This window comes from Ctenopharyngodon idella, chromosome 1, assembly GCF_019924925.1.
Source record: "Ctenopharyngodon idella isolate HZGC_01 chromosome 1, HZGC01, whole genome shotgun sequence".
NCBI classification, from domain to species: Eukaryota; Metazoa; Chordata; class Actinopteri; order Cypriniformes; family Xenocyprididae; genus Ctenopharyngodon; species Ctenopharyngodon idella.
This window is the reverse complement of record NC_067220.1, coordinates 6,397,441-6,416,006: the sequence shown is the minus strand read 5'-3', so window position 1 is coordinate 6,416,006 and position 18,566 is coordinate 6,397,441. Positions and strand designations below refer to the sequence as shown.

At 36.9% G+C, this 18,566-nt stretch overlaps 2 protein-coding genes across 8 annotated transcripts; both read right to left on the bottom strand.

The window, feature by feature from the left end:
• Positions 1-16: 16 nt before the first annotated feature.
• On the bottom strand, positions 17-10,337 carry LOC127521045 (protein SON). 3 transcript variants are annotated; one of them, XM_051909911.1, is made up of 10 exons: positions 10,182-10,337; positions 9,075-9,157; positions 8,822-8,993; positions 5,894-7,479; positions 5,373-5,755; positions 5,166-5,297; positions 4,743-4,961; positions 4,545-4,655; positions 2,351-2,467; positions 17-1,214 (listed from the first exon to the last, which is right to left on the bottom strand). In XM_051909911.1, exons 1-10 carry the CDS (start codon positions 10,262-10,264, stop codon positions 1,203-1,205), a joined length of 2,898 nt encoding a protein of 965 aa, XP_051765871.1. In that variant the 5' UTR covers positions 10,265-10,337; the 3' UTR covers positions 17-1,202. The 3 variants fall into 3 exon arrangements, with proteins under 3 accessions (XP_051765871.1, XP_051765878.1, XP_051765863.1); XM_051909918.1 differs by having other exon boundaries at positions 17-1,211; XM_051909903.1 differs by having other exon boundaries at positions 17-2,467.
• A 1,096-nt stretch (positions 10,338-11,433) lies between these two features.
• On the bottom strand, positions 11,434-17,774 carry wu:fa56d06 (uncharacterized protein LOC795664 homolog). Of its 5 annotated transcripts, none has more exons than XM_051910095.1 (13): positions 17,704-17,774; positions 17,481-17,518; positions 16,505-16,753; positions 16,302-16,424; positions 15,003-15,233; positions 14,413-14,613; positions 14,204-14,326; positions 13,041-13,205; positions 12,706-12,888; positions 12,373-12,495; positions 12,164-12,286; positions 11,820-11,934; positions 11,434-11,608 (listed from the first exon to the last, which is right to left on the bottom strand). In XM_051910095.1, exons 2-12 carry the CDS (start codon positions 17,515-17,517, stop codon positions 11,852-11,854), a joined length of 1,641 nt encoding a protein of 546 aa, XP_051766055.1. In that variant the 5' UTR covers position 17,518; positions 17,704-17,774; the 3' UTR covers positions 11,434-11,608; positions 11,820-11,851. The 5 variants fall into 5 exon arrangements, with proteins under 5 accessions (XP_051766055.1, XP_051766046.1, XP_051766075.1 ...); XM_051910086.1 differs by having other exon boundaries at positions 17,628-17,743; XM_051910115.1 differs by having other exon boundaries at positions 12,706-12,885; positions 17,628-17,743.
• Positions 17,775-18,566: the final 792 nt, after the last annotated feature.

Sequence of the window (18,566 nt, the reverse complement as noted above, 5' to 3'; positions counted from 1 at the left end):
TTTGATGTCACTAAGATTTTTTTTAAAGAAATTCATCTTTTTATTCAGCAAGGATGCATTAAATTGAGCAAAAGTTACAGTAAAGACATTTATAATGTTACAAAAGATATCCATTTCAAATTAATGTTGTTCTTTTAGACTTTCTATTCATCTTAGGATCCTGAAATAAAAAAGTGTCACCGTTTCCACAAAAAATATTTAAGTAATAATACATTGATAATAATCATAAATGTTTCTTGAGTAGCAAATCGGCATATTAAAATGATTACTGAAAAATCATGTGACACTGAAGACTGGAGTAATGATGCTGAAAATTCAGCTTTGCATCAAAGAAATAAATTACATTTTACAACATATTCACATAGAAAACAGCTATTTTAAATCGTAATAATATTTCACGATTTTTACTGTATTTTTGATCAAATAAATGCAGCCTTGGTGAATATTAGGGATGCACCGATATGAAAATTTTGGCCGATACCGATAACCGATAATTCTTCATATTTGGAAGCCGATAAATCTAAATCAACATTTTTAAATAATTTTTGAGAGCCTGATTAAAAAAAACAAAAGTCTCACCATGTCCCAAGCACACAATTATAATGTTCTCATTATAATTTTATGTAGCCTTAATGACAGACCTGTGCTGTACATGTTGCACTTAACTGTGTTTTACTTTTTGAAGTGATTTCAATCATATTTCAAGCAATTCAAAACCACAATGGTGGACAGTGCGTAACTGAAGTGTCTCAGCTGAAGGAAAAATACATTATTTTTCGGCTTTAATATATCAGCCAAATTTTTTTATCAGGCCGATAACAATAACATTAAAAATGAACATATATCGGCTGATACCGATATGGTGGCCGATATATCGGCTGATACCGATATGGTGGCCGATATATCGTGCATCCCAAGTGAATAGGAGAGAAATCTTACCAACCCCACGTCTGAACAGTAGTGCACATTAATATGGTTCACTAATCTAACTGTAGGTTGAAATCATGTGGTCACCGGTGTGCATACATTGGCCATTTTCTGCAGATTTCAGAGTCGGATCCTGATGCATATTTCTCTACTCATTGGAAGGTTCCAGGTCATTCAGAGGAGGGGCGGAGAGACTTACTTCACATCCTCTTCCTTCCTCCCCTCTCTCAAAAGACACTTTTTAGAGGAGTAAAGTGAGGCGTGCTGCCCATCCATCATTGCATCTGCTACGACAGAATTTCACATATAAAACATCTGCATGACCATGCACAAGTGGTGTACCCGTCCAACTGCTTCTGCGATGATCATTTTAATCAAGAAAGGCTCATTTCATTCAAAATATCGAATATTTGCATTTAAAGGGGTCCTATTATGCTTTTTTAGTGTGTAATGTTGCTGTTTGAGCATGAAAATGTCCCTCCAGCGGGAGTTATTCTCTATATCATTGTCACTGTTCCTGAACTTCATTGTAGTCTTGAGTTTTCTTCCGGGAATGAACACGTCACAATATTCTTCATTTAAATAATTCATACGCACAATAAAGGGGTGGGGCCTGGTTGAGTTAGTTAGTAGTGTGTTGAAACTGGCGGTTATGGTAAGGGGCGGGACATTTCCCAAACACCAATCACAAAACACTGCTCCAATCGACCAATCAGAGCACATTGTGCTTTTCAGAAGGAGGGGCTTCATAGAGACAGGAACTAAACAGAGCGTTACTAACAGACTGGGAAGAGAGGAGCTGCAACAATGGAGAATACGAGGAAAATAATGAACATGCAAGCATGAAAACCTGTTTTAGTAGAGCACAAAAACAACATCAAGACTTTGAAAAAGAGCATAATAGGTCCTCTTTAAAAGAAAAGACAAGCTCTTTTTCTTTCTTTCAGCTGACGTCAGTAAACGCACAGCTCTGAGCTGTCTTTTGGCAAGATCGTTTCCACGGATACATTGACGTCATGCTCAGAGCAAAGATCAATACTTATTAATTAAAAAGCGGCCGGTGTGAACTATCATTGGACTGCGGTCTGATTAACAACTCAGTTGGGTACACCAATTGGCAAAGTAATCACAGATGACAATTCTTATATGCCTTATAAAAGGGGATGATGGGTATTTTGAGTTTGAGAGCATTTCAGGATCTATTTTACCCTTCATGTGCAATGTGAGCGTACGTCTGAACAGTGTAAATATAAATTAAGCACAATAAGTCATAAGCGTCTGACTGCAATACACCAACTTTCATGATGTCAACTTTATGATTTTTGGGAATTTAACACACATATATGATGCAAAACACAAACCATCAAGCACAATGTATGTCCAGATTCATTGTAAGAGTGGTGCTGTTGACTCAGGGCTTTACCTTCTTAATCCAGGCTTGTGGGCCGCTGTTTGAGAGCTCGTCAGATGAGAGCACTTGAGCGCCTGTCGAACCTGTGAAGAGGCCGGGAATGGTGTTGGACTGGGCCCATGCATCAACCTGTGGAAGTTATTACCAGACGTGAGCAATGAAATTATGATAAGTGAAAACTAAGTCTTTTTTGTTTCAAACAGATTCCCACGAATCTGAACAGGAAACTAAACAAAATAACATGTAATTTACTAGAGGTTCTGACAAAATGTTAATTGCTGTAGTCCATTTATAATGTTTAGTTTATATGAATGAATTATTAGAAGAAATAAAAATCAGGTTGACTGAATGATTCAATGACTCACTCATAAATATTTCACTTGTTTCATTACTGGATGAATCAGTATTTTTGAACAAATCTCTTGAACGAATGATTCAATGACAAATAAATTTTTTTACAGTCACTTGTCACCACCTACTGGTGTAACAATGTAATCGATACAATCATTTTTAGAAGCGCCAAGTTACTTTTAAAAGGTGATTTGCTCTATTTTGATCGCTTCTGTAGACATCAGTGTTTATATTCAAATTATAAACTTTTATCACAGCATTTCTGTGATAATTTGAATATTGCTAACATAAAAATAATGATACTGTGTGGTTGAAAAGACTTTTGTGAAGCTGTTTCATACCTATACATGACAACGGCTCTCTCTGGCTCAGCGGAAGTGCCAACATAGATTAGCAAGGAATGTTCTGGTGTGAGTTTGTCAAAGGTTTAATAAACACAGGCGAATTGTTGTCATTTAGGAATGAGATCGCGTGGATGTTTGAATCGAGATCACAATCTTTTAACGATTAATCGTGCAGCTCTAGAATATATGCAGTTATTTAATATTTTCTGCACTGATTATGGGGAAAGTCATTGGAAATGTGGCAAAACAAGTTAAACGGAGCAGAGAGCACTGCACTCCAGTGTTATTTTAGTATTATTTATATACTATACTATACTTATATACTATTATATACTATTATACTGTGAGTTTTTATTTTTATAACTTCAGTTTTCATTTTAGTAATTTTGTTATGAGCTTTTGTCATTTTGTCATGTTTTTTTTTTTATATTTCTATTTAGCTTTTAAGTTATTTTTATTTAGTTTCAGTAATTTTAGTACTTCAAATTCAGCTTATTTAGTTGCAAAGGCACATTTCTAATTTTCACTTTCACAAGTTTTTCATCTAATATTTACATTTTATTTCAGTTTTATTTCATTAACCGAAAACAGATTTTAAGTAGATTTTTTGTTAACAATAACAGCACTGCTACACTCATACTAGTGGCTGAAAGCAAGATCAAATTAGCCAAAATATATATATAAAAAATAATATTATATTAACATTCTATTTGATTATATTTAGTAGTGGCCAAAAGTGATGTTCAGCCTAGGAAAATTGACATTTTCACCCTTCAAATATTATAAAATTTGTTAATATTTTGTAAGCATATTGCATAGTTGTGCATGGAGTAGATTGTTTCATTTGTGAAATACAAAGAAAATATGAACACAAGCAAAAACAAGAAAGTAAATATTAATAATTAGTAACTAACTTATGTTATATTCAGTTTATGCTTTTTCCTTGTCATATTTTTTATTTTCCATGTTTTTTTGTTTTTTTGCATAGTAAAATAAAACCTGTAGCTGTAGTTTGCCTTTTTTGCCAAACAATTCTGTCAGATAAACAGCTTAACCAAGTTTAGTGTTTTGTTTTTCCTTCTTCATATTTAAAATACTTAAAAAATATATAAAATATTTTTCTCATATTTTGATCACTTAATCAAACTTATAGGGTCATTAAAAACAAATATCCCCTCCGGACATCACTTTTGGCCACTACTATAATTTTATATTTTCGGTTTTCATTTTAATTTTAGTTTAAGTTTTAGTAATTTTGTTGAGCTTTTGTCATTTTTATTAGTTTTTAAAAAAAATATTTCTATGTAGCTTTTTTATATAGCTATTTTTATTTCAGTTACTTCAACTTATTTAGTTGCAATGGCACATTTAAAATGGATTTCAATAGTTTTAGTTAACAATAACAACACTGCTGAACATACTAGCAGCTGAAATCAAGATAAAATTAGCCAAAATATATAAGACACTTTCTGTGATTTATGGACCATGTAGGCTCTCAAACCCAAACGTACTTGCTCCTGAGCCCGATTGAGCATACACATAGCATTGATGTCGAAAGGGTTTTCTGCCAGCCTCTTCTGTGCGACCGCTCTCTCACTGACGGCTAACGTGATGTCCACAGGCTAGAAACGAAAGACAAGAGCTTAGACAAGCTGAAGACGAGGCTTATTTGAGACCAATTTGTTGCATTTCAGAAGTTGAACACTGACTTGAGAAGGTGCTTCAGGAAAGACACTATCATTGTCCTTGGTGGGTTCCTCAGTCACAGATGCCACCAACGCAGGCGGCTTTTCTGTTTTCTTTTCGACTGGCACCCATTCCCCATAGGCACCATCAGCCTCCTTCTTCCTATGCTGGGATCCAGAGGACACTGGGAACTCCTTAGCAAAGGCCACTTCGGTTCGGGCGGCCGGCTTTAATGAGGTATTCTGAAAGACAAGAGAACACAGAAAAGTTAAAGCCCACCTCAACGAGCCACATAATTCAAGGTAAAATTCATGTTTATAACACAAATAGTGTTGGCCAAATTTAATACGGTCTGAAGTGTACTACTATGAGTTAATGAATTGAATAAACCCCTAACCTCAAGTTTAAACAACAGTAACAGTGATGCGAAAAAGTGAGACACTTACACCGAGACTGAAGGCAATGCCCTTATTCTCCTTAAGGGAAGCTCCAAATAGCTTCTCATCCTCTTCATCGTCTGACACGTGTGGTTTTGCGATGGCCATCTCTTCCTTACTCTCGGCTATCTTCTTGCATCTCTGAAGGATTAAATAAACCGTTGACTCAATGCAGACCAATAAACACCAAACTGCAAGCACATGCACAACCCTTACCTCTGTTAGCTCTTTAATGCTGAAGGTGTTCGCCTGTTTTGTCACTTTCTTTTTGGCTTCTTCAATACTGGCAAGATTAGTTGTGGCTGAAGATGGTGGCTTGTTGACGATTGTGGGTAAAGGGGCCATTTGTGGGAATGAAGCCAAGGCACCCATGCTGGACAAAGCAGCGGTCATGGTGGCGGCAGTCATACTAGCCATAGCAGCATTCATAGTCATGTTTGTCATCACGGGCAAGGTTAAGGACAAGGATGTAGAATTTGGGGATTGCAAGGGTAGTTGAAGAACAGCTTTGGGCCTGAGACTCTCTGGGATGGGCACGCCTGCCTTGGCACACATAGCTGCAGCATTAGCCTTAGCTATTTCCAGCAACTGCTCCTTATCTAGGAATAGGAATTACAACAGTGAGAGAAAACCAATGCAATATACAGTAAACTAAAGTGTTACCACTATTAATTATTCAAAAAATGTTGACCGGTAGCGTAAAAAGTAAAGGATAGAATTCCAAAGTTTCTTCGTACCAAGTTCCGTAAGACGTGGAGGTGTCTTGCTGGCACTACGTCGAGTTCTGGACGTTGATCTTTTCTTGCGGAGAATGAGGACCGGAGAGCGACTGGGTTCTCGCTTCCATCTGTCCCGCTGATTTAGCGATCGGCTTCCGAAACCTCTTTTCCAGCGTGAGCTGGATCGAGATCTCCTCCTCGAATGCGAGCGAGACCTCTTTCTTGATTTAGACCGCCTGCTTCTGTCTGGAGTTCGAGATTTCCTCCTACGGCCTTGTGAGCGAGATCTCGATCTTCTCTTTTTGGGTGACCTCGATTTCGAACGTTTGCTCTTTGTTCTGGACTTGTGCGATTTTCTTTCAGAGGGCGATCGAGACTTTCGTGAAGACGACCTGGATTTTCTCTTTTTCGATAATGACTTTGATCTGGATCGTGTAGTTACTTTGGATCTTGAGGACGTTTGTTGACTGGGAGATTTGGATGGTGAGGTTGAGTTCCTCTCGATTGAAGTCTCTACGCCGGTTATTGGATTTGTGTTGGTTTCTTTCTTGTCAGGGTTGGCAGCGCACTCTGAATCTTTTGGCGTAACGGTTAAAAACGTTGAGGGTTCTTCAGATACACTGGTCACTTCCAAAGGCACCTCAGGTGTAATGCACTTTTGGGAAGACTTGGTCTCAGATGGCTCTGCCAAGAAGGGAACTGGTCGCCAAGATCCTGTGACGCCAACTGCGTTGAAACCAGAACTCGTGCTGATGGACGCAACCTCAAACAACTTGGTGTCAGAGTTCACAGGCATTGTTGGACTTCTTCCATTCTCAGTTGTATTCTGAGACATCTCCATTGCACAGCTTGTATTACTGTCCACTGCTGGATCTGTATCATTCTTAACTGATTCAGTTTCCTTCAGACTTTCTTTCAGATCAGACCTTGATTTTGAAACGGACCTTGATTTAGAAGGTTTCGTTCTACTTCGAGACTTACTTTTGGAACGCCGTGGCGAACGAGACCTAGTTTTTGACACGGACCTTCTGTTCTTCCTCGAGATCACAATAGACCTTGATCTAGTTCGCCTGGAGTGCGACCTGGATCTTGAATGTTTACCTCTTCTGACAGAATGAGACCTGGACCGATTGTTGCGTCTCTTTGACCTTGATCTACTTCTCTCTCTCTGTTGATGAGACCTCTTTTTGGAGCTATTTCTAGAGCGGGAGGTTGACTTTGATCGCCGTTGTCGTTTTGAAGACCGGGATCTTGATCTCCGTCCTGACTTCCATCGGGGTGATCTTGATCCTCTAGAAGTCTCCTTACTTTTAGATATTCTGCTAGAACTTGTTTTCTTATCCTTGGGCCTTTCGTTTTCAGTGCCTTTGTGGACAGAATTCTCCATCTTGGGAATAATGTCAGGCAAAACATCAGATGTGTCTTTGAGCTCAGACTTTAAAATCTTACCTGCTGAAGAGGACTTAGTATTTTCATTAGAAGGTTTTGATTCAGACTCAGATTCAGAACCAGATGCTGAAGAGCTTTCAGACCGTGAGCCAGACCTCTTCGCTTTGTCTGCATCTTTGCTTTTTTTCTTCTTCTTTCTCTTCTTTTTCTTTCCACTTTGGACAACAAACAAACACAGGAAAAAATGAGCTCATTAGGAATAAAAACTGTAAAAAACCTCAAAGTTGAAATAAAATTTTAAATCGAACCCATTAAGATTAATTTGAACAGCTGTAAATATTTAAAACCATTAGATTGGTGCTTGATCCAACAGTATGAATAATCACAGGTTAGGAAGAAAGACTTTTATCCAATAAACATCTGATTCTACTCATCCCTATTATGATCAACAAAGCTGTCAACTGATCCCGATTCCTACTTATCCCTAAACATTAAGCAAACAAATAGAACTTGTCACATTTTGTGAATATAAACAGGGGTTTCACTAGGCCCATTTTAGGAGGGCTTCAGACCCCCTAAATGTCCACCCAGACCTTCTAAAAATTTGCTATTAACTCTATAATATGTACACCAATTCATGATTGCCTGAGTCCCCTTTAAAACTCATATGAAACTGGCGTATTTTACTCTGCGTTATTCAGTGTGTTCTTCAGTCCGTAGCAGCACAGCGCCAACAGCAGAAGACAACATGTGTGCATTTATTGATAGATTATGATATCTGCATCTGTGTAGTTCTTTGTCATAAATGCAGTTTATATAATATGATGCAGGAGCAATTTTAAGACGGTTTCCACTGTAAAATCTGGACTTAGTTATTTATTTATTTTCTAAATGGCATGAGACTTTGTGACTTTTCCTACTCTCGCTATACTTCAATGCAATGAAATTGCTAAAATGTGTTATAATATTGATTTTATAATAAATCCAAAAGCAAAACGTGAAAAAGAACGATAAAAGGGAGTGGAAATGGCAAATGAGCTAATGAGTGGTCCTCTGCAGCCATCTAATGGTTATACTGGTAATTTCATGTCATTTACATGTTAAAAGTGTTTGTTTTCCATCAGGTGACAGAAATCCTCCACTAAAGCATGGTACATTTTCCATGTTATCTCCATGAATGAAAATGAGAAATGTAGATCTTCTTTAAAGTTAAAGTTTTTAGTTTAAAACTTTACACGTGTTAAATAAAGAAAATAATAATATTTTACCTACATATTGCCAATCTAGACAATCACAGTAATATAAAGTTTGTCTATATTCTTAATGAATATTAATTAATTTAATATTCAGGGATTGACTTGATAAGTAGTGTAGAACCTACTGTATTGCACATCCCTAGTATACAAACAATATATTACTTTTTTTTTTTTATCATGCCTAATATTGAAATCCTAGAATCACCACTGAATATAACTATTATAAAACACATGTTATTGTCAATTTAGGGTGACTAAACTAACATTATTTGTCTTTTGTAAGCGCACAGAACTATCTCACCTTTCGTGCGTCTCTTTGTCGGACTCAGACTCAGAGCTGCTGTCTTTTCCTTCTTTCCGTTTCTTTCTCTTCTTTTTGCTTTTGTGTTTTTTGTGCTTTTTACTCTTCCTGTGTTTAGTGCTGGTGTCCTCTTTACCATGGTTATCTTGGAGGTCAGTATGTGTGATTTTATCTGCAGTGAAAGCAAAGACTTATTAGTGACAAAATATATATGTCAGAAAACACAAAAAACATAGGTGTTTTGACGACTAACCTGTTGGTGTGTTAATTTTTTCTTCCTTTAGTCCATCTTCTATCATCTCTGTCACAGGTTCAGACTGTGGCTCATCTGTCACACTGAATGAAAAAACATTTTATTACTCATTTAAAACACGATGTAGATGTAGATGTAGATTAAGTCCATTGTCTTTGTTGATTCCCAACACGTGTCTGTCATCCACAATGTATAATTCAACAGAATTGTACAATTCATAATCTTAGAAAGAATCTCTTACTCTCAGGAATGCAAAGCAAATGCTGCAATACTTGTACAAGTCTTTTAATTAATGAGCACTAAAGTCATTTTTAGTGCTCATTGGACATGTAACAACATACTATTTTTGGGCATGTAACATTGCACTACCATGGTTTTTGGACATTTACCATGGTTTTGGACATTTACCAGTTTTGTTTTTTGAATATTTACCATGGTGCTACTATGGTTTTTGGACATTTAACATGGTGCTGTTATGATTTTTGGACATTTATCATGGTGCAGTTTTGGTTTTTGGACATTTATCATGGTGCAGTTTTGGTTTTTGGACATTTACCATGATGCAATTTTGGTTTTTGGACATTTACAATGGTGCTACTATGGTTCAATCACGCTTTACAGATTGCTTCAAATCATCTTCATAATAAAGAGGAAAATAACAGTGTTGTCAAAAAATAAAGTTTTTGTGATTCAGATAAAACACTGCATAACAGTTCTGTCACTGATTGACAACTACCCAGCAATTGTGTTACCACTGGGTAAATATAACGAATCACGATGCCTAAACTTTGACCAATCTACAGCTTTAATTACACAAAACGTATTTTTTATCATGTACACTGGAGTAACTTGTAATTTCAACGCTATATCAACATGATGAAGCATGGAATATGTGGTACACATGGCAATAAACAGTGACAGTTGAACCGAGAATACACAATTCAGTCTCAACACTATCATTAAATGTTTAAACACTGTATCTCAGTAGAGTTTGTGTACAGTGACCATAACAGCTAATGTTTAGCTAGTCAGCTAAAACAAATCAACGCGTTCTTAATGAAACTGTCGCGATATCTTAAGTCACGAGTAAAAGGTCGAACGTTTTACCTGATTTCTTGAGTTTCATCCTCGATTTCTTTAATCTTACTCATTACAAAATCCCTGAAAATCTGCTCGATATTGGTCGCCATCACAGTAGGAGCGTTGTTGGGTCCGCCAGTATCCCAGAATGCCTCATCAACTGCTTCTTCCTCCGGTCACCACAGCGACGCGAAAGCGGCAAATCCAAAATGTCAAAACTATTATTGTAATGCACACAATGCAGTCAAACGGCTAATAACAAAACATAACTTTTGCCGTCAAAACGTCATATAATAATAGCGGATATATAATCGAGCGATTAGTAACGCTTTAGTAATAATCAAAAATAAACATGATGATAACCATATTATTTTTGCGAAAAAGGTTAATACCAAGTTTCCGCAGTTTTATGTAGTCGACAGTCGATTAACCCTGTAATAATTGTCAAAAAAAATCTATATTTAAACGGAACAGTTTGTTGTTTTAGACAAAATCTAAAAATAAAAGTTATGTTTTGAATATTTGATACATCAGGCTGTTATTATGGCTTATATTGTATGATGTAGTGAAAATGTGGAGGCCCAATCTGAAAAACAATGATTGACAGATGTATAAATAAACTTTCCTCAGAAGCCTAATGGGTCATATTTACTAACAATATAAAGTTCTTACGTTTACTTCATAAAAATCAGTAAAGATTTCACAGCAAAAAACGTGAACCTCGAGCTGAAGGTGGATGTTTGTACAATTATACTAAAATGGCCTTTTACTAAAAAAAAGTATGAACTATCATTCAGACGACAGAATGCATGTAGTTTGTATACAGCAGGTTTTTCAAAGTTTTGATCATCTTGATAATTTAAAGGCCTATCAAATATGATACAGTAGGCTTAAAACAGTTCAAATGCAAGAATCTTTCGATGTCACTTGTGTGTTGACAGCTTTGTTGATCACAATAGGATTGGTTATCGCGTCGTTATTAGCATTGATGCAGTGTATAAATTGATATATTCAGGATTAGTGCTAAGATAAATTGTTTGACCAAGATTAGATCAGCAGTAAATGATGATCATATACTAACTAAACAATCTTTGAACGCTGACACCTTATCTTTAGGCTGCATAGCAACAGTCATGTTTTTTCACAAACAACTAAAATAACACATCAAATGATAAGAAGAGATATGTCCCACAGGTCACTATAAAACAATAAAAAAGTGTAACATCAATTTAACAAACCAAAAAGATTTTGTTAATGCATTTATTTTGTAGATTATGAGTACATGTAGGAGGTCAGTTCAAACATTGCAAGACACTTTTATTGCATTAAACCTCTGAAATTAGCAGTTACGTGTACTAGATAGACAGTTACATATGATGGACGACAGCTTTTGTAAATCTTGCTTCTTGGTCTTCATGCAGTCATATGGTATCATCACAGTCAAACGCTCTCATCTGGAAAAATGACCAAAAAATCACTTTGCTTGCATGGTGGCATTTGTTTAGTTTTAACCCATAATTGCATGATTATTTTAGAGGCGTTACACAACTTAATTATAGCCCAAAGTTCAAAGATGTTGCAAATGATGACAAGCAAAATAAGCAGTTATGTATGTCTTATTTCTTAGCCAGCACAGATAATGTTTGTTAATAAGGAAAAGCTCACCAATTCTAAACATGAGCTCTCTGTCTGTGACTCTACCATGTTTTCATCATGTAATGCATTCTGAGCTCCTCTAGGATGTACGGCTGGTACTCAGTGCCTTGCCTGAACTCATCCACTGTAGAGGAAAAAAACAGAAAATTGGGATAGTTCACTATAAAAAAAAAAAAGAAAGAAGGAATTTCTTCAACGCTTGAAAGTTTCACTATATAATTTTTGTGTTGCAAAGAAGAAAAAATGATGGAAACATCCCTTTAATATCTTTAAAAAGGTAGTGTATTTTTAATAATTTCTAAGTCTTAAAACATGACTGATATCATGTGTGTGAGATGTTTTGAAGCCCTCACATGGTGCTGTGTTCCTCTGCAGCTCATTTACTGACAGCAGCATCTGTCCAGTTCTGGGATCCACCAAAGTGGCGTGAGAATTCTGAGTTCCCTTCCTCATCTCATAAGCTTCAGGATTGTAGACTGTGGAGAAAACAAAAACTATTGTTAAATATGGCCAGAATCTATTATGTTGCATTGAAATGTTAAAAATGACTTTGCAGACATACAGCCGGAAACTCTTCTGTTCATTTCGCCAACTTCATGTAAGAGCATGCCGGAGTTCATGTCCATCAGGAAGCGTCTGGAGGGTTCTGTTCCCTGCCTCTTCTCATAAGCTGGAGGATTGTAGACTGTGGAGAAAGTAACACACAATTAAAGGTACCCAGAATCTACTCAATCTCACTGCTATACTATATTTCTCTGAAGAAAAGCGTAAATGGTGTTTGTCCGTGCAAAACTCCATGATATAATTTTGATTTCATATTGTTCTTAATACTTAGTGGTTTTGAAAAAGCAAAACGCTACTAAAATCATTAATGTGAATGATTTTGCAGACTTACAGCCGGAAACTCTCCTGTTCATTTCACTGACTTCCTCCTTGAGCATCCCAGTGTTCATGTCCATCAGGAATCGTCTGGAAGGTTCTGTTCCCTGCCTGCGGGACTCAACAGGAACTGCTATGTGGTTCTCCTTATGTTCAGAAGAGTCTTGGCTTTTTATGTCCTCATGCTCCCATTTAGCTGCTAATGAAGGTGAAAGAAAACATAAGTCTAGGCAGGCAACCATTGAGATTTTTCTGTAAAGCACTTTGCTTGTAAAGTATTACATCAACAAAAAATCTTTAATTCAATGGCACAAAGCGTCTTGTTCTCAGATATTTGTACTTGAGACTTACAGCCCGGTCTTCTGTCCATCTTATTTTGGTGTTCTTTGAGTAGCCCGGTGTTCAGGTCCATCAGGAGGTTTCTGGAAGGTTCATTGCCTGGTTTTTGCATCTCAGTCATTCTGAGCTCCTGTAGGATGTACGGCTGGTTTTCAGTGCCTTGTCTGAACTCATCCACTGTTGAGGGGAGAACACAGAAAAAGATTGGACTGGATCAAAAAATGACATTTCTTTAATGCTTGAACTTTCTGCTAAATAACTTCTTTGGCCCTGTTTACACCTGGTATTAAGATGCGCTTTGGTTGATCGGATCTCAAGTAGACAAGGGAGAAACATTCTCCTTTTACACCTGGTGTTTTAAACCGTCTCTTTTGTCTACTTTCGACCTTCTGTCCTGGGTAGCGTTCCCCAAAAGCAATCGTAAGCCTCAGATCTCAACTTAGGCTTACGGTACTTTTGGGAAATGCTACCCTGATTTCTTCGAGGGGAGGGTCTATGGGCAGGTAAATGTATGGGCTTCTTCAGATCTTTCGATCTAGTGCACGAAACGAGCTCCCGCAGTTTACATGTGAACGACGAGAAAACATACAGTGAACAGCAGCTTTCATTTCTGCTCTGATAGCCGCAAAACCACGCAAATGCTGTGAGTGCGAGTTAGAAATCAGGAATGGTGAGAGAACATTGTGTTTGGTATTTTTTCGTCTTCAAACCAAACTTGGGTCTTCAGCCAACAAAGTTTAAATCCGTCTGGCTAGCGCACTTCCCATAACGTTTACGCATTAGGTCAGTAGGCGGTCTTTTGTGGCTGTTTGAATGCATTCGACCACATGAGCGTTTCCACTACGAAAGCAATCCGGTCTAATGCATTTTCAACTACCTCTGGAAGTGGTCGAAAGTGGACAAGCTCAAAATGTTTTAGACCCAGTTTACACCTGTATTTAGCATCGTAAACTTGTGATCTGAAAAACGCATCTTAATACCAGCTGTAAACAGTGCCTCTGTTGCACAGAAGAAAAAACTATTTTGCAAAATTTTAAATTTAAGCAATTGCTAAAATGATGACAAAATTTTATTTTTTTGAGGAAAAATTCCTTTGATATTCCAATGTGTAGATGTTTTTTAATAATTTCTAAATCTTAAAACAAGACTGATATCATATGATTTGAAGCCCTCACATGGCGCTGTGTTCCTCTGCTGCTCTGTTAGTGACTGCAGCATCTGTCCAGTTCTGGGATCCACTAAAGTGGCGTGAGAATTCTGAGTTCCCTTCCTCATCTCATAAGCTTCAGGATTGTAGACTGTAGAGAAAACAAAAACTATTGTTAAATGTGGCCAGAATCTATTATGTTGCATTGAAATGTTAAAAATGACTTTGCAGACATACAGCCAGAAACTCTTCTGTTCATTTCGCCAACTTCATGTATGAGCATGCCGGTGTTCATGTCCATCAGGAATCGTCTGGAAGGTTCTGTTCCCTGCCTGCGGGACTCAAGAGGAACCGCTATGTGGTTCTCCTTATGTTCAGAAGAGTCTTGGCTTTTTATGTCCTCATGCTCAGGGCCAGAAACCACTTCCCATTTAGCTGCTAATTAAGATGAAAGAAAACATGAGTCCAGACTGGCAAAGGATTTCTGTGAAAGCTAGATTACCTTCTACCTTCAACCTTTTTAAGTAATGTCAACTCAAATACTTGAAGCAACCAGCTTCAGGACTTGCAATTCTGCATAACAAATATTTATCATCATAAGTCCCTGTCCTTTGACCAAAAATCATTGTACTAATGGCCTAAAAATAGACATTATTTAATTTTTAAGTAATGTCAACCCTTTCTACATTTGATGGTTCAGTCAACCTATAAAATAGAGTTTGCTGAAGTTGTTGGTAGACCATTATAGCCATGCTATTCACCAGCCAAAAGCGGGTCTTTTCAGAAGGGTTGTAGATCAACAGTCTCCATTAGAAAGTGAGACTTACAGCCCACTATTCTCCTGTCCATCTTGTTCCTGTGTTCTTTGAGTAGACCGGTGTTCAGGTCCATTAGGACGTTTTTGGAAGGTTCAGTGCCTTGCTTGTACACTTCAGCAGGGATCGCTCTCTGCTCATGTCTTTCGCTCTGAGGGCTGTACTGTGGTTTTTTCATGTGATGCATTCTGAGCTCCTGCAGGATGTGCAGCTGGTGTTCAGTGCCTTGTCTGAACTCATCCACTGTTGAAGAAATACCACAACCAAGTCATCAATGTGCATAAAAAAAATATCCCATATGAAAAAAAAAAGAGAGATCTCTTTTATACCATTACATTGTTTTCACATTAGAAGAGTTTTCTATATGACATTTTAAAAAAAGAGCAATTAGAGACTTTTGATGGTCTCAGGTTTTCAGATGTTTCTTTTGAAAAAGAAAGAATTTAGAATTTTAGAGATCTTAAAAATGTCTCAAACTGTGCTCAGATTTGCTAAAATATCCATCTGCATTGAAAAGATCTCAAATATGAACTCAAAAATTTCTTATCACATTCTTCCAAAAGCTATTCAGCTATGCTATCCAATTTAACGTATTGCTATATGCTTACTTTTTGACAATTGTATCAGTTAGTGTTCTTTATTATTTTATTTCTGACACTAGCCACTTAAACTGTATTATAAAAATGGGTGAAGTTTGCTTTGTCGTATGAAACTTTGTAGACAACCTTTAGAACTTTAGGGCCAGATTTACTAAACAGGGCAAATTAGCGTGAGGGTGCAGTTCCAAAAAAGCACCGATGGGAGTGTAAAGTTCTGTGCATGATCTACCGACGACGCGCAAAATAATGGCCAAACACCAGTAAAATGACTAGCGCAAACCTTAGTAAATCATGATTAATTTAAATACTCTCTTCCCATAAATTTTGTGTCTGAAAGGGAAACTCCTACAAATGCTTACGCAATAAGGTCAGCTGCAAAAATAACCCTGTCCACACCTTTTCACTGCGTGTCTTTAGTAAATCCTAACAGTAGTTTTTTAACACCAAAAGAGGGTTAAGAGGGTTAAAGCTGTTAGTAAATCTGGCCCTTACTGGGTTGCAACAGACTCCTTAAGTTAATAAAACCCTTAGTGAATCCTAAAAAAAAAGTTCTGATTCTTTGAGTTAGAATCTTCTTCTTGTATCATGCTTGGCCAAATAATTGCTGCTTGTATCTATATTTTGTCTCTATATATGTTTTGAAACATTCAAAATTCTTTAATAACTTCCAAGCCCTAAATATCATGTGTGTGAGATGTTTTGAAGCACTCACATGGCGCTGTGTTCCTCTGCAGCTCGTTTAGTGACAGCAGCATCTGTCCAGTTCTGGGATCCACCAAAGTGGCTTGAGAATTCTGAGTTCCCTTCCTCATCTCATAAGCTGGAGGATTGTAGACTGTGGAGGAAACAAAAATAGGCAAATATGGCCAAAATCTATTATGTGCATTGAATTTTAAAGTGAAATTGCAGACATACAGCCGGAAACTCTTCTGTTCATTTCACCAACTTCCTTCTTGAGCATCCCAGTGTTGAGATCCATCAGGAAGCGTCTGGAAGGTTCTGTTCCCTGCCTGCTGAGCTCAACAGGAACTGGTATTTGCTTCTTGGGTTTCACATCAGTGTCCTTCAGAACTGAGTTGTCCCTGTGTTCGTCTTGGACCGTTTGTGGCCCAATTTGTTTCAGTCTACCATTTGGGAATCGATGCAGCGGTCTTGCATGAAGACCTGCACATACAAGACAAACATCAAACCTGATATAACACTTATTTGTTCACATATTCACAGCAGTTTTGGTACTCTAAATGCAGATTAGCCCTGTTTTTTATTTGAAAGGGATATTGAACAGGATTCATTCATTAACCACGCCAAATGTCCTTCATATGATCTCAATTAAGTTATGAAATCTATTGAAGGAAGAGAAGCCATATCACTTAATAGCACATATCTCCTTCACAAGCCATAAAAACTGATTTATGACTTGTCTGTATCTCAATTGTTGAATAGGTAATCACATATTTTATCAAGCAGATAAAATGTGCCACAGAAGGTGGTTATAATCTGACAAAGGTTAAAGTTCAGAAGAATGGTTGTATCTGAACTTTGAACTAATGGGGAAATACACAATTCTTAATACATTTAGCCTACTGTTACTACAGTAAAATTTTGGTAAATTTGAAGAAGCCAAAGAGAAATGAAACAAAATGACAGAAATATTTTGAGTGTTTGAAAGTGATTAATTTATTATGATTTTACAGTAGTAACAAAAACGGGTATTATTTTGGCGAAAACTGATAACCATGGCAAGATTTCATAATGTAAAACACTGTTTTTTCCTTTTAACATCACCATACCGATTTTAATGTTTGTAACAGAATCACTTTTAGAAATCAGAATATTCAAAAAATAAATTACAATGTCAATAAATAAGATAAGAAATGCAGATAAATCTCACCAGCCACAGCCAACAGGAGCAGCAAGACCCTGAACATCCTGTAGCAAAATATCGAAAAACAATTTAAAAAGTAGTTTGCTGTAGTTTAGCTTACAGTTTCACAGGCTTTTGTGAATGATACCACAGTAACAACACGTTAAATGCTACCTGTGATTGTTTCTGTTCTCAGAAAAATAGATCAATAGATTCTTCAGCGCCGATTTATCCTGTCTGTTTGACTCACCTCACACAAACAGGATCTAATGCACTCTGGAGTCGCCTTTAATAACACGGAGACTCTGGATAATAACCTGGTTCAGAGGTTGACATGTATCTGTAATACTCCCTCTTTTTATCTTTTCATCTGCTTTTGTCTCTTAAACAGCGATAAAACATCCGCTCTTTGATCCCAGATATTCTGACGACGACTCAGTTCAACTGATATTAGTGTCGGTACATTCACGACCTGAATCGCTTTATTGCTGAGAGATGTTCACGCTTTACTGATATCACTTTTCAGAGGAAAAATGCATTGCTCAGAAGTTGCTCTTGGAGAACTAAATGGAGTTCTCAATTTTTTCTATTTGTCTCAGATGATTCTCTTACAGAACAATAAAAAAGACCCAGTTGAATCAATAGTTGTCATCCAGTAAAAGTATAGATCTATAAAATAAATGTACACTGAAAAAAAAAAATGGTGTAGAAACAATTTTCACAGAGAAATTGCTTATAAATTTCACAAATAATTACAAAGCAAAACATTTCAAACAGAAAGACTGAATATCAATAATCTGTTGATAATCTGTATCTTGTCAAATCTGAGAAAAGTTTGAGATGCTGTTGAGATCTGAAATCTCATGTGAGATTATTAAACTCTTTTTCTCAGGATAAACATCTGAGAATCAGGAGGCTTCAGCAAAAGACTTTATTTGCTCTCACTTCTAATTTCTAGGAGAAACAATCAATCGAGATGTTAAAGTAATCTTGCGTGGGTTTTTATGGATTCATTGTCATGCATTATTGTTAAAGATTAATCATTTTCATGTGCATCAGAGCCTTTTCCAGAAGTGGAAATTGTCTTCACGGTTTCTTCTATTGTTTTGGACA